Here is a 16282-nt window from a genome sequence, read left to right on the forward strand (position 1 = left end):
GAGGTAGAAGATCGTAGACCTGTCTTGAGAAACATAACCCAACAACTTCCGCCTTCAAAGAATTGGCTCAGGGCTTCCCTGGTGGCGCAGTGGTTGAGGGTCCGCCTGCCGATGCAGGGGACACGGGATCGTGCCCCGGTCCGGGAGGATCCCACATGCCGCGGAGCGGCTGGGCCCGTGAGCCATGGCTGCTGAGCCTGAGCGTCCGGAGCCTGTGCTCCGCAACGGGAGAGGCCACCACAGTGAGAGGCCCGCGTACTGCAAAAAAGAAAAAAAAAAATCATTGGCTCAAACTTAGTCCCTTGGCCTCTCTTATCTATAAGGATGGGCACATTGCACTACTCCCCCAAATTCGGTTTGAGTACTAAGAAGCAGGGACCTTTTGCCTCATTGGAAATGAGAAAGCAAGGTGGGTCACCACCAGCTCTACTGGAGCCATCTGAGAAAATTTGGCCAGGGTTGTCTTGCCGTGTTTGCTCAAACCCTCACAGTCTGATCCAGAAATACTGCCTCAATATGGGCTACCAGTATTCCATCAGGATGCGAGGTGTGTAGGTTTTATTAAGCTGGACTCCATGAGCTTCCTTGAATGGGCCATCCAAGACATCTACCTTACCACAGAAAGAATGCTAGCTCTTTGTACATTAAAAAAAAAAAAAAAAAAAGCAGGAAATAGAGCTTGCACAAGCAACCAGCCATCTCCACCACAGAGCCTAAATTCAAACTGTTGGAATATAATTAAATTCTGGGAATTCCCTGGAGGTCCGGTGGTTGGGATTCCATGCTTTCACTGCTGTGGGCTCGGGTTCAATCACTGGTAGGGGGAAAAAAAAAAAAGGAAAATACACACACACACACACACACACACACACACACAGTTGGTTCAGGTTTTTTCCATAATATCTTACAGAAAAACCCGAACAAACTTTTTGGCCAGCCCAATATATAATTAAATTCCATCAGCCAAGTCATATCAAAGTCCTTTGAGCTTTAATCATTGTCTCAAGAGGCAAATAAATTGTCTTGGGAGGCTCTAGGCCACAGGTAAGACCACTTTGTCCCAAAGACCCCTTATAGAAACAGTATCCACAGACTATCCAGAATCTAACCTCGGAAAATACAGAATCCTGCTGGCAGAGTAGAAAGAAATACGCGTGAAAATACAAACGTAGCACAAATAAGGCTCAGAAGGTGAATGAGGCTTCTGAGCAACACCCCAAATAAGAATTTTTCTGAAAAATGTAAAACATGCCAATCGGTCACCGGCAACACTGCTTTGGGAAATCTGAAAATTATGTTATTTGGTGATGGATCCGAGACCTGAATTTCAGAGGTGCTAAAAAAGGTGGAGTGGGTCTGGTTTTCTGTTCATACTCTCATTTGGCTCTGTTGTAAAAGATAAATCCTCCTCCACGTGCCTGTGTACATGCAAACAGATGTCAGCAAATAGCCACAGAAGCATTTTAATTAATGCACATCTTCCTCTCTTCACATGTTAAAATCTTTTATTTCGCTACTCAGTAAATCCTTTCTGATATAAAATAAATCTATTATCATATAGAAGATGTAAAACAGGTATATATAATGAAAGACTGATTATACACATACATATACATAAGTGGTTCAATTAGGAAAACACAGAGTGACACAGTGTGAGAATTAGGCTGGAATTTTTCTTCACCGTGTACAATCCAATACAGTTTCAGTTTTCATTTTAAACTTCCTCACTGGTTTCTGCCCAGCAACTGATGAGAAACACCTCTCTGAGCCAATCCAAAAACTAATTCTTCCACAGAATGACCCTGTTACTGCTTTTCATAGTGAGCAGGCATATTTCTTTTTCCTTTCTTCCAGGTAACAGAGCCTCTATTGATTACCTTTATTCTGAGGGCTGTGATTTTCAGATGGGATAGCCAAGAGGTAAGTGTGGGAAAATGGGTAAAAGCCAGGGCCACGAGCCCTAGAGGGAGAGAGACTGAAGAGCTGAGAGTGGGCCTCCAGGGAGGCCCTCATCCAGAGAAAGGGATTGGTGCCTGTGTGTGAGGATGAGGGGGTGGAGGCAACAGGACAATGCAAAGGCTAAAGACCTGAATTGGAAAATGTAAGGGAAGGAGACAACGTGAATGAAAAAACTCGCCAACTGCATGTTCTTAGGAGCTTACTGTGGTCAGAAAGGAGCAAAGGACTCTTATCTCTCTCAGTCATCTCTGGGAATCTGTTCTAAGAGATTTTAAAAAGAGATGTGCCTTAAAGATTTATATGTAAAGCTGTGCATTACAGAATTATTTGCAATTACAAAAATCTGAACCAAGCTACATATACAAGAGTTGGAGAATGGATACAAACACACTGTCCAATCATAAAAGGGATTTTCATATAGTCATTAGGAATCATATTTTTAATAAAGAGTTTTTATTTCTAATCGTAACAAAACTGGATCGAATTTGGACATTTAAATTGTATCTACATTTTGCAGTTGTAGATCTTACTTATGATGAACCGCTTTAAACATGAATGTTTGTGTTAATACCTGATTTTTTTTTTTTTAGCAGTAATTTCTACAAGTGGAATTTCTGGGTCAAATTATAATTTTGACAATTTTCAGGCATTTAGTATATATCTATGGCCAAAATACTTCCAGAAATAGTTATATTCCCATGAAGCAAAGTATATGATTACCATCACAGATTATTTAAATTTTATTCCTTCATATTTTTCTCCATTTTGAAGTTGTCTATAATCAGGAACAAAACCCAATAAATATCCTAAAAAAATTAGTGAAAATATATTCCTCACTCTGAGGACAGCACTGAAATTGTTACCTATAGAATAATAATACTGTCCTCTCTCTAGCAGCTTAGGGAGTAGTTTTGAAGAGCAGAGGATATGTGAAAGGCAGTCTTTTGTCTGAGAGTTGTCCGGGTTTCAGGCAGCCTCCAGGGAATTCCCAGCAGCACAGATTTCTGCTCCCGGCTCCTCTTCCACCCACCCACCCGCCTCTGCGGGCCTTGCTCTCAAAGGCAGTTCCCGGTGCAGGTATCACGACAGCAGATACTATGAATGCGGGCCTCATGCTGGTTTGTTTTGGGGGGATTGGTGTGAAGAGTTGGTATTTTATTTTTATTTATTTATTTATTGACATACAGTTGATTTACAGGAGTCGGTATTTTCTGAACAACTAATATGTTACAGTCACAATAATTATTTGTAACAATTTTTAATTGTTAAGTAAAACGTGAAAACTTTTAAAATTGAAAACATTCAAACAATTTTCAAAGTATAGGGGGCAAAGGACAAGTGTCTCTCACTCAATCCCTGATTTTCATTTTAGCATGTAGCCCTTCAGAACTCTTTTAAGGCGATCCCATAAAAATGTATATACAAATTTATAGCTTTGTTGTTATTTTTTAATAGGATCATTAGTATTTTTCTGCAGTGTTCTTTTTGTTTAATATATCTTGATTATCTGAGTTAGTGACTGTAAATCACTCTTAACTGCCATATCGAATTCCCTCATACAGATGAGCCTTTATTTAACTAACCAGTCTCCTGTTAGTGGTTAGAGTGGCTGGTTAGGTTGTTTATCTTTTTTTTTTTTTCCTTTTAAAAATAATGCTTCAGTGTCATCCTTACACATAAGTCTCTCTGCACCCATGCAAGTGCTTTGCTGGACCAGATATCTGGAAGTGAAATTGCTGAGCCAATTATATACGTTCTAAAGTTCCTATTTCACAATGTTTTATGAGTAACTGAAGTTCAGATAGGTTTTGTCACATGATTGAGATCACAAAGGTCGTGAATCATAGTGCCATGACTTACTTCCCACACCCTTTTTATTTCCAACACCTAACCTGTAGTGGGCCTGGCACACAGTGAGTGCTCAATAAACGTTTGTTGAATGAATGAAAACACACGGGTGAGACCTGGTCTTATTCCTAACTCTCCCATTCACTTGCCTTGGGATTAAGAAGTGGTAGGTTCATAGGAGTTCCCTGGCGGTCCAGTGGTTAGGTTTGGGCACTTTCACTGCCGTGGCCTGGATTCAGTCCCTGGTCGGGGAACTGAGATCCTGTAAACTGTGCAGCTTGGCCAAAATTAAAAAAAAGAAGTGGTAGGTTCAGCCTCTGGGTGACCCAGGGAATCTGCCAGGATCTTGACCAGAGTCTGATGGAAGAGTGATTTGAACTTGGTGATGGCCATGGGTTGGGGCCTAGAGGAGACGGCAGTGTTGCTCCGCAGACGGGCACCCTGAGTCATTTGTTGGCATACCATTCCATCTGACGTTTTCAGAGAAGGAAAGAATACATGATGGGAGAAGGGAGGGGGCTACTTCTCGAGTTCTCAGTCCTGTCTTGGAGTAATCCACCTAGGCCGACTCTATTTAGGGACGCAGCCAACTCTGGGGTGGCTGGGATGGAAGCCGAGTTAGAACTCCAGTTAGAATCAAGCCTGGCTAGTTGGCAAGGGCCACACACTTCCCTTAACACAAAAGTTCACAGTGATCCCACAGACCATGCCTAAAAGGAGGTAAAGGTGCTTTTCTGAGCCAAGATACATTTGGAAGCATTGGTCTGGGACTGGGGAGTTGCGGGGCCCTGCCTCTGAGCTGGAAGAACGCCAGCACTGCATAGAGGTCTGAGCTGTTGGGCTGCTGTGTGCTTCTCGGTTGACATATTTGCCCCTTCTGTGCAAGTGCACATACATCTCCGCCCCTAAAAGGCGCTTCTCTAGCAGTGCAAAGACCAAGGTAGGAAAATTATCCATTGCTGGTGAGCCCAGAGGCAGGCCATCTGCCGAGGAGCGTTGGTGAACACATGAGGAAAGGGAAGAAAGGAAAGGAATCACTTCCTTTCCAGAAATGTTTCTCCCCCAAAGAACAGGTGTTTCTCCCCCAAAGAACAATTTTTGGGGGGCCACGCATGGGATTAGCTCCCCAACCAGGGATCGAACCCAGCAGTGAAAGCGCAGAGTACTAACCACCGGACCGCCAGGGAATTCCCAGAACAATTGTGAAAAGAGTGCGTTAAGGCACATCAAGTTGCAACACTTGCATGTCCAGGACAGGCTTGCTCCTTGAAACCACTTTATTGAAAAATAGGAACAAACACATTAATATAGGCAAGGCCCAGCGGGACCACAAGAGGCCAAGCTCTGCTCTCTAAGCCAGACCAAAAGAGCACTGTCATTATGGAGAAAAACACTTATCCTCATAAATTCTCCGCCTCCCCTCCTCTCCATCCATTAGTTGGATGACCACCAACTAATCTGATCATCTAAAGTGAACTAAAATGCTAGTGAGTATTGATGGTTTAATATGTAACTCCTCATCCATTCACTCATTCAACAAATATTTACTGAGGTTTCCATGTGAACCACCACCATGCTACAGGCTTCTTACACATCGGGAAACAAAACAGACTAATATCATTGTTTTGTGGAGCTTACATTCTAGCAGGTGGAGACACACGATAAATGTATGAAATGTTCAGTGGTGAAAATTCAATGGGAAAAAGAGAGCAGATTCAGGGGGGTGGGAGCAGTTTACCATAATTCTGTGGTCAGAGAAGGTCCCATAGAGGAACTGACTTTAAAGGAAAGATTTGAAGGAGGCAAGAGAGTGAGCTTGTGAATATGCAGGGAAGAGGGTTCCAGGTAGAGGGAAGAGTTGAGGTCAAGGTCCTCTGTCATGTCCTGGTCAAGGAGCGGCAGGAAGGGCAGTGTGGCCGGAGCAGAGACAGGGAGAGTACGGGAGATGAAATGAGGAGTGCAGGTCCTGGAGGACCATGCCAGCCACTGGAAGGACTTCAGCAGCTGCTCTGAGTGAAATGGGAGCCACTGGAAAGTGCTGAGCAGAGGAGTGACAGGATGTGACTCAAGGAATGTTCTGGATGTTGTGCTGAGACTGTAGGGGATACAAGCAGAATCAGGGGACCCAGAGAGGAAGGTCCGGTATTAATCAGAGTGTGATGGTGGAGGCTTGGACCTGGCGTAGCTGGGGAAGTGCGGGCACGGGTAAAGATTCTGAACATGTTCAGACCGCAGAGCCAAGGATTTCCTGATGGGTTAGGGTTACTGTCTGTACACTTAACATACATACTTTTATGGGAGATTTTCCATATTGGAACGCAAAGGTGAAGAAACTCCCAAGCAGACGTTTTGGCAGAGGAAGATCTTGGGTCATCACCCTAGCGATACTGTGTTTCACCCTGAGTTGGCCCTGTTGAGGTGAAGAATTCTGCGTGGAAACCTCAGAATTCCACGCAGAATTATCCATCTTCTTCCAGGCCGTATTTCTGCCTGACTCCTTGACTCTCTCTATTTGCAGCACAGATGAAAATGGCGCCGTCCCTAGACTTCCGTCTGCCCCACCTCCTTGTCTGCATCATCTTGGTCCAGCTGCTCACCTCTTGCTCAGGTAGGGAACGATGCTGCTTTTATGTATCGGAAGCAGACAATTACCTGTTAGCACCCAGTCAGAACCTTTGACTGTTCATTCCTGGAAGTCCCATCACAAACTGAAAGTACACATGCCATTAAGACAAATGTCCTTCTGTCAGGATCCTGTTCCTCTCTAGGTTTTTCTGCCTGAGACACCCCCTTACCATCATGGGCCCAACTCCCTCTCATGGAGTTTCCCCCTTTTGCTGACCAGCTCAGTTTGCTGTGATTGGACCCCCTGGGCCCATCCTGGCCATGGTGGGTGAAGACGCTGAGCTGCCCTGCCACCTGTTCCCGAAGATGAGCGCAGAGAACATGGAACTGATGTGGGTGAGACCCAGCCTCAGGCAGGTAGTTTTCATGTATGCACAAGGCAAGGAAGTAGAAGACAGACAGACAGCAGAGTATCGAGGGAGAACTGAGATTTTAAGAGATGGCATCACTGCAGGGAAGGCTGCTCTCCAAATTCACAGCGTCAGAGCCTCTGACAGTGGAAACTACCTGTGTTATTTCCAAGATGGCAACTTCTACGAAAAAGCCTTGGTGGAGCTGAAAGTTGCAGGTGAGCCTCCGGGTTTTGTTCTGAGCTCATTCCTCTGTGGGGCCTGGGGGCAGACACAGAGCTCATTCTCCAAATCCACCTTGCAGAGCTCCTGGTTGATCACCAGGTACTGCCTCCGCTGCCTTCCAACTTTGTTTATCTGAGGCCCTCGGGAAAGATGCAGGTCTTCCTCCAGGAAGACTCCCTCCTGTACCCTATCATATCAAGTAGAGAACTCCCTCCTGCTGGTGGCCAGGGTCTAAGCTGGAAAGTGGAAGGTCGGGGATGAGAAGGATAAGAAAACATCTCCTCAGAGATGGTGCGCAGTGGTTTGGGTTCAGCTTCATTCCCTGTGGCTTCTGGCGCCCCACCAGGTACACCCTGCTGTGAGCCCTGGGAGGCTGACCTGTAGGGACAGTGTCTGTACAGCAACTGTTCTCCAACCCGAGTTCCCAGGAACACCCCTGCAGTTGTACCAGTTGACTTTAATCCTTGTTGCAGGAGGGGGAGTCCATGCCACGTGGGAACTGGGGGTCTCAGGAAGAGACTGTTAGAGGAGACTTGGTACAGACTTTGGGCTTCTGTTAGGGGATTTGGGGCAGCGTTTATGGAAGTAGGCTTTGCTCTGGATTGGATGCTGTCAGGGAGGAGGGGAGTGTAATTCTGTGGGTGGGTATCTTCATAAATCTTACCCAGGAGGAAGACTAGAGTGAAGCTAAAGCTGGGACTGGTAAAGGAGCATCGTCACTCACGGCCAGAACAGGAGGATGTTTGGTCTTCGTTGTGTTTTGGACAGCGTTCGTGTTTTTCTCTATGTTCAGACATGATTGTTGTTGGCCTTGTTTTTGTCTTGACCCGTCACAGTGACAAAGGGCCCTTTGATGCTGACGTTCCATGAAATGGCTTGTGTTCCCCAGGAGAACACCAAGACCAGGCCCATGTCCAATGTCAAAGGTTGCATTTCTCTTTCTCAGAGCATTCCCTTGCACTGTGGCTTCTGGCTGAGTTTGGTCAATGGGGAGCCATAGCTGAAGATAGAGGAGGGGAGGAGGAGAGAAGTCCGGGTACTTATGCCCCTGGCTTTCTCCCTGCAGGGCCACCTTTAGCTGGCTACGTGCTCTTCCCAAAGATCACAGCTCCTCTTATGAAAGTCCTCTCTACGTGACTCTCTCCTTTTAGGTCTTCAAAACGACTCTCTCCTTTTAGGTCTTCAAAACGTCTTCCTCTCCACCTCCCTTTGGGTTTAGGGGTGGGTGGTAACAGCTCTGTTGTTCCTGGCCCTGGGCTATTGCTCTGCCCCATATAGTTTTCTCCTCACTAATGACCACCCTTTTGTAAACAGCTTCTTAATGAAACCCTACTTTAATTATCTAACGTGGATGCGCCATACAGTTCCCGCTGAGACCCTCAGTGATACTGGAGGCTCCCAAGAATTGAGGCTCATTTGTCCCTTCCACAGCTCTGGGTTCGGATCTTCACATTGAAATGAAGGGCCATGAGGATGGAGGGATCCACCTGGGGTGCACATCCACCGGCTGGTATCCCCAGCCCCAAATACAGTGGAGAGATGCCAAGGGCCAGAACATGCCAGCTGTGGCAACACCTCCAGCTACAGATGGAGCGGGCCTGTATGCAGTCACATCATCTCTAATGGTGAAAAGCAGCTCTGGAGAAGGGGTGTCCTGTATCATCAGAAATCCCCTCCTCAACCAGGAAAAGACAGCCCAGATTTCCATTGCAGGTCAGTACACTGCTTAGCCTCAGGTATACTGAGCTGTGGCTATTGGAAGAAGAAAGATGTGAACACCTGGAACTAATATAATATTATAAGTCAATTATACTTCAATTTTTAAAATTCCATTAAATGCACCTTAAAAGAGGCATATGTAAAATTTAATCTGTAGAAAATTTTAAAAAATGACAATTTAAACATTAACCAATTGAAATGTAGCATAGCCATATTAAAAAGAGAAAAGTATAAAAATAAATAAAATGAAATAAAAATGAATTTTAAAAAGGAAAAAAAGAAAAGAAAAAAGGAAGACGTGTGATTCTCTGTGCTGAGTTTGCAGTGAAAACGAGGCACTGAGCAGGGTTCCAGAGGTGTCTTCTTGCTCCGGGGATGTTTTTTTTTTTCCCCTGTTATAATGTCACAAGTATTTACTGAGCATTTCCTATGTGCCAGAAACTGTGAGAGGCAATGGGAATTGGGGGAGAAGTGGTAAAGATCAAATCCTTAAGCAAAGACAAATGACAAAATGAGGGCAGGGGGAATATGTACAACTCATAATTTAGAGAAAGCACTAATCTCCTTAAAATATGAAACAAACCAGTAGAAAAAAAAAGCAAAGGATATGAATTATTCGTTCACAGAAAAGGAATGACCTATGAAAGTGTCCAACCTCACTCAATAGAGAAATGTATATTAAAACATTTTCCACTTGTGAGACTGGCAACAAGATAAAACAAAACAAAACAGTGCTGGTTGATAAAACATTCTGATGGTAGGATTGTGGGGAGACAGTCACTCTTAGACATTTTTTGGTATACATAATTTGATATATTTTTGGTATGAATTGGCACAATTGCTATTGGGGGCAATATAGCAATATATATCCAAACTACCTACTTATTGATCCAAAATCCCACTTCTAGGAATTTATCTGACAGATATGCTTGCATGTGTAGAAAACTACCCATGTAAAAAGTTATTTCTTATGGCATTAACTATAAGAGCAACAAGTTAGCGACTATGCAAATATCCATTAATGGGGAATTTTTATGCAATGGAATATTGCCCAGCTCTGAAAGGAAACACAGGCATTCTGCCTGTACTAATATGGAAAGATTTGCAAGATACAATGTGAACAGAACAAGGAAGACACAGAGCAGTTTATACAGAATGTTATCTTTGGAGTAAACAAGAAAAAATAAGAATACATTTATATCTTTAAATTTAATATACTCTTGCATAGCACTCACTATGTGTTTATAATGCTTTATAAACATTAATTTAATGCTTTAACCTTATGAGTTAGGTTTTATTATTCTATTATTATTATTATTAATTTTATTATCACCCCCGTTTTACAGATGAGGACACCTGGAATAGAATGGTTAACTAATTAGTCCAAGGTCACACTGCTAGTCAGGTGGAGGAATCAGAATTTGAACCCAGGCCCCCCAGCTCCCAAGTGCACATTCTTAGTCACCATACTAGGCTGATTAAATGAGTCTAATTAAAGGAGACGGGCAGAGGAAGTGAAAAGGAGACTTGGGTGATGTTTTATGTTTTTTTAATTTGATATTTGAACCAAGTGAATATAACCTATTGTAAATTTTAATTAGAAAAAACTTGATTGCGACGCTCAAGTATCACATTTACATGTGAGAGGCAGACCTTTCGAGACAAGTAATGGTATTTGCTATTGCTATAACTACAAACCCTTACTAGGGTTTACTGCAGTCTTCCCTAAAGTTCTCTGAGAACTTAGGAAGAGAAAGATCACTTGACGGCAGGAGATAAACTCCACGAACCCTGTCCTGAGGGTGAGAGGCTAAGACTGGATCCCATTGCAGATCCCTTCTTCAGAAGGGCCCAGCTCTGGATCGCTGTCTTCGCGGGGACGCTGCCTGTCTGTCTGCTGCTCCTCGCAGGGGCTGGTTACTTCCTGTGGCTACAGAGGAAAGAAAAGGAGGCTCTATTCATGGAGAAAGAGAGAGCAGAAGAGGAAAAAGAAACAGCACGGGCAGAAAAAGAGCAGGAACAAAGAATAAAAGGTATCTGACCGCGAGAGGGAATCTAAGGCCTGTGCCTACAGGAGGGAGCCGGACTACCTCTCTGCATCCCCATCCTGTGCACCCAACCCGCACTAGGTCATTTTTAAGGTTTATATTCTAGAGGTCCTCCTCCTTCCATCCCCATAACAGTACTTTTTTTTTTTTCTGCTTCTTTTCCAGAGATGCTCAAGTATGAACTCAGTAAGTTCTGATGCCCCCAGGGACCCAAGCTCATCTTCCTATCCCCCGCTGGGCCTCTTAATAACTCATCACCTTCTTCCATTGCAGAGTGGAGAAAGATCCCGTACATGGCTCGTGAGTGACTCTGACATTTTCTCCAAATTCTCATCCAAGACTGTCTCTGCCTGAGTATTTTCCAGCCAATTTCCTCAGCCACTAACTCTGCCCTGGGCTGAAGGAATGTTCCGGATCCTTTTTCCCAAGAAAAGAAATATGGGAAGCTGATTGGGGGGAATTGGTTGTTGGGGAGAAAGGAGGAGAGAATCATGAGTGTTTTGTTTGGTTTTTTAATGGAGAAAGGAGCCTTCATTCCCCCTCCCTCCCACCACCGTAAGGAAGAGAGGGGAGGAGAGAGTTGAACGGCAGAGGGAGGAAGTAGGAAGGGTAGGTGGTCAAAAAGAAGGAGAGATGGGTGCAAAAGGAGGAGAAAGGAAATGACAGAGTTCAGTTGACGTTCCCTTGTAGGTGGGAAGAAGTCTCAGGCCTATTCTGGTGAGTGACCTGGATGTCCTCTGAGTTTCCTGGCTCATGTGTATAAGCATTCAAACCTTTTCCCTGCTGTGTGACGCATTGGCATTCCCAGTAGGAATACTCGGATCTAACCAAGAGGCTCATTTTCTGTGGGGAATACCACCCCTGCTTTTCTGCAGCCTCAGAGAGGCCCTTCAGATACAGCATCTGGGCACTTTCAGCCACTCCCCACCCAGCTGGCACACAAGCACGCAGCCTACTATAGCCTGGCCATGTCACCTGCAGCCCCAGCATGATGAGGAAGTCCACCATTTTTGAGACCTTTTATGCCTAATCTGTCAGAACTGTAGAGGAAGGAAGCTGGCTACTGGAAGAGACTGAAGGGACACAGAAAAGGCTTATTGAGGAGAATGGGTAAGGGAAAGATCAGAATTAATGACCTTTCCTTATTGTCCTTTCTTTCAGAGTGGAAGAAGGCCCTCTTCCAAGCTGGTGAGTGAATCACTATGTCCCCTAGGACAGCAACCCGAGGGACCATATTCCCTTTTTCTTCTCCAAGTCTTGAGATTCTGGGACAAGTCCCCATGACTGGGAGAGTTCCGGGCAGATGACTTGAGGTCTCGATCTCAAGGCTGTGCCCGTCTCCCATGCCCTGCCACTGAGAGCCCAGAGAACCAGGGAGAATTGCTCTCCTGGGCTTCTGTAGACCTTTATGGGAAGGAAGAGGCATCAGAGGTGGAGCTGAGGGGAAGGACAGGCAGAGTGAACTAATACTACAGGGAGAGCGAGGATGCTACGTGACCAAGGAGAGAAAGCAATGCTCAGAGATCTTGTCCTTTCCCAAGCTCCGTATGCCACCTCCTGCCGCTGTGTGTCCTCAGGTCACTTGATGTTTTGAGCTTCACTCTCCTCAATTTTAGACGATGATTGTAGTTCCTATTTATGTGAGAGTTGAGGTAAAGACTAAATGAGCTCATGAATGTGTATTTGGTCAAAAAAACAGCAAGAAAGAGCTGGTATATTCAAAATGGGTGGTTGAAGAGGGTTTAAAGAAGGAACTATTTACAAAGGCAAAAAAGAGAGCAAAGGGAAGCCGACAAAGGAACATTCCGTCCCCCAGGACTCACAACAGTGGGGCGCTGTCACCACCCCTGGGCCTGAAGAGATAGGGAGAGGGTGCAGCCCAGAGGAAGCTACAGCTCAAGGAGAGGGCTGCCTGAGAAGAGTCATCCTTTTGTTAGAGCATCACCATCTGAAGCTGGCAGGGAAGAAAGGGGGAAGAGTAAATGCTGTGCCTCTCTTCTTTCTCCTTCCAGTCTTCAGCTAGTACCTCCCCTTGGCCAAATCCAGCAGGTGACCAGAGGCAAGAGAACCCAGTGACACTGTCCATAGAGGACAGATTCCCGGGGCCCAGAAGAGGGTGGAGCAAGATGGAGAGTGGGTCTGGGAGCACATAAAGCCCCCAACATGGCCCTTAGCACAGAAGAGGCCTGGCAGCTTTTATAAGATCAGGCCACTTCCTCCATGCCCAGCCCTGAGCCAGATACACAACATGTGTTGTCTTCCTACCCTAGAGATTAGTATTTTTATCCCCATTTTTCAGTTAAGAAAGTTGAGGCTTAAAGATATTATATAGCTTAAGTCTATGGGAAAAGAGAAAAGGAAAAGACATTCAGTTCATGAGCAGTAGTGCAAGGATTGAAATTTAAACCTATGTGCCTATGAAGCACAGGTGGGCAGAGTCATTTCGGGGAGGGAAACAGGAAAAAGGTAGAAGGAAAGAGCCAGCTCCAGGTGTCAGTTAAGAAGACCCTGACCCTCATCACCCTCCTCTTTCCCACTGAACTTAAGACCCCTGATGGCTTTCTTTTGGTATTGCTAAGGGGGTCACATTCAGGGCAGGTTGGGGACACCCAGCTCTGGACTTGGGCTTCTTCAACCAGACCCAGGCCTTGAGGGCTGAGGCTCTGAGATCTAGGAACAATGACTGACCCATGACCCCATCCCCAAACTTTCTGCAGCAGATGTGATATTGGATCCGAACACAGCAAACTCCAACCTGCTTGTTTCTGATGACCAGAGGAGCTTGCAGCGAGCATACAAACGACAGAATCTGCCAGACAACCCCAAGAGATTTGATTGGTTTTACTGTGTGCTTGGCTGCAAGAGCTTCACGTCAGGGAGACACTACTGGGAGGTAGAGGTTGGGGACAGGAAAGAGTGGCACGTCGGGGTGTGCAGGGAGAACGTGGAGAGAAAACGTCGGATTAAAATGACACCCGAGAATGGCTTCTGGACTATGGGGCTGTCTGATGGGAATTACTATCGGGCTCTCACTGACCCCCGGACCAAACTGATAATTGCCAACCCTCCTCAAAAAGTGGGGATTTTCCTGGACTACGAGACTGGTGAGGTCTCCTTCTACAACGCCGCGAATGGATCGCATGTGTACACCTTCCCGCACACCTCCTTCTCTGAGCCTCTGTGGCCCGTTTTCAGGATTTTGACCTTGGAGCCCACTGCCTTGACCATTTGCCCAGCATTGACAGGAGTGAGGCGTTCCAGTGTTCCTGACCTAGAGCCTGACCTTTCTCTGGAGACCCCCGTGGCCCTGGACTCAGCTGATGAGAATGGGGAGCCTCAGGCTGAAGTAACGTCCTTGCTTCTCCCTGAAGCTGAGGGCCTCTTCCCTACCAGCAACAAATCACAACCGTAAAATACCAAAGACACACACTGTGTGAAGCACTTCACTAGTATTAATACAATTATTTATTCCATATGGACAGTTGAGTTTGATACTGCTTTATTGTCTCCTTTATATGGAGAAAGAAACCAGGGTGCAGAAAAGTGAATTCACTTCCCAAAGGTCACTCAGCTAGTAAACGACAGCTGTGATTTGAATATAAAACATTTACGGATGACGTAAGTGTACTGGGGGTTGTGTCAAAGCTTTAAATAAATGTTCTCCTTTAATCCTCACAGCAACCCTGTGATATAGCCTCATTGCGCAAGTGTGGAAACTGAGGTAGGGCCGAGTTAAGCGACTTATATAATTCATCAGTTTGTGCTGCCGGGGGATGTTTGGCCCCTGTCCCCCACCTCCACCCACCCTCTACCCGCTGGCCTGTTTTCCAGCCCGACTGCCCCTCTGGGGAAGGGACCATGTGCAGCCCTGAGTGTCCCTTCCCAGGGCCCCCCAGGGTAAGGATCACTGTAGATGTCTATGGAGGCCACACCCCACTGGGTTCCTTCAAGGTCAACAGTCAGAGCCATAGGTCCAGCGCTTCGCTGGATTGGCTCTGCCGGGTGAGTTGGTCCAGAGAATGAATTCACAGTGACTGCATCACACAGGACTGCAAAGGGACTAAAGGCCAAAATCTTAACTACTAAAGGGCATGAGTACCACCACCGCCCCACCCCCTCTCCACCTCCCCACCCCCCCACCCCCACATCCCCCCACCCCGGCCAATGTGATAAGTAATCCTGGAGCAGAAGCAGTCCTCCTAAGTTTAAGGTCTCTAGAAAGCCTAACTTAATACCTAAAGACTGCCTGTGGAACAAGAATTTGGGAGGAATGAAGCTAGATGAACTTTAGCAGTATTTTGATCACACTGTAGAGTCCATCTCCAGGAAAGGGATATTTCCACGCCTGATCAGTTACTGATGTTAACGAATGTTCCTTGCAGCTGACGGGTACCGGGCAGAAGTTACTCTTCATTATCATCACTATTTTGTTCACCAGTGTATCCCCTCTACCGGGCAGTTGAGGTCTTGCACACACCTGCGAACTTCCCTCGGGGAGGAATCAGAACCAAGACAGAACACCCATATCCAGTGCAAATCAAAAGTAGATTAGTGATAGACGTTTATTAAGCACAAAAGCACAAACCGATCGGGGCCTCACCCAAAGAAGGGTGAGACCCCGAGTCTTGTACAGGTGTGGTTTTTAAATCCCAGGGTAACAGGATGTTCGTTCTAATTTTGAACTATTGGGTCGGCCATCTGGAACCCAGTGTCTTCCTGTTCACATTATGCTGGGAAGCAAAGCTCAATTTCACAGCAGCCGAGTCAAGCGGTTAGCAATAAAAGCCGTTACAGTACAAACAGTTTTAAACCAAAACATTTCATCATTAATGCCAAGTATTACAATCGAAACTGTACGTTCTGGGACAGCGTGTCCCGTCACAGGGCGTGTGGTTGTCAAGTTACCTTTGTTAAATAAATGTGTTAATAATCTTCACTCTTCAACTGAGCATTTTCTAGATTTTAAGCCCCTACAGTTTACTCACCACAGTTTCACAATTTACCTCACTGCAACATTTTCACAAAGTCCTTATTGTATTAGTTTTCTATTGCTGCCATAATAAATTACCATAAATTTTGTGACCTAAAACAAAATAAATGTACTATCTCACAGCTTTGTAGGTCAGAAGTCCAACATGGGTCTCAGCGGACTAAAATCAAGGTGTCTGCAGGCTGCATTCCTTTCTGGAGGCTCTTGGGAAGAATCTGTTTCCTTGCTCATTCAGACTGTTGGCAGAATTTAGTTTCTTGCAGTTGTAGGACTGAGGCTGTCATTTCCTGCTGGCTGTCAGCTGAGGGCTATTGCCGGTTTCTGGAGGCTGCCACGTTCCTCAGCTCGTGGTCCTCTTCCTCCAGCTTCAAAGCAGTAATGGCAGATTGAATCCCTCTCAGCCTTTGAATCACCCTGTTTCTTCTTCCACTGAATCTCTTTGACTCTCCTGCCTTTTTCCACTTTTAAGAATTTATGTAATTAGATATGTCCAACCAGATAATCCAGGATAATCTTCC

The 16282-nt window shown here is 45.5% G+C and overlaps 1 protein-coding gene across 2 annotated transcripts; it reads left to right on the forward strand.

Moving 5' to 3' along the window:
• Window positions 1-1802: 1802 nt before the first annotated feature.
• Window positions 1803-14439, forward strand: BTN3A3 (butyrophilin subfamily 3 member A3). Of its 2 annotated transcripts, none has more exons than XM_082664566.1 (7): window positions 1803-1920; window positions 6326-6415; window positions 6653-7000; window positions 8439-8720; window positions 10559-10759; window positions 11936-11962; window positions 13492-14439. In XM_082664566.1, the coding sequence occupies exons 2-7, from the start codon at window positions 6331-6333 to the stop codon at window positions 14184-14186; spliced, it is 1638 nt and encodes a 545-aa protein (XP_082520692.1). In that variant the 5' UTR covers window positions 1803-1920; window positions 6326-6330; the 3' UTR covers window positions 14187-14439. The 2 variants fall into 2 exon arrangements, with proteins under 2 accessions (XP_082520692.1, XP_082520693.1); XM_082664567.1 differs by having other exon boundaries at window positions 13495-14439.
• The last annotated feature ends 1843 nt before the right edge of the window (window positions 14440-16282 follow it).

This window comes from Grampus griseus, assembly GCF_964374135.1.
Source record: "Grampus griseus genome assembly, chromosome: 10".
Lineage (NCBI taxonomy): Eukaryota > Metazoa > Chordata > Mammalia > Artiodactyla > Delphinidae > Grampus > Grampus griseus.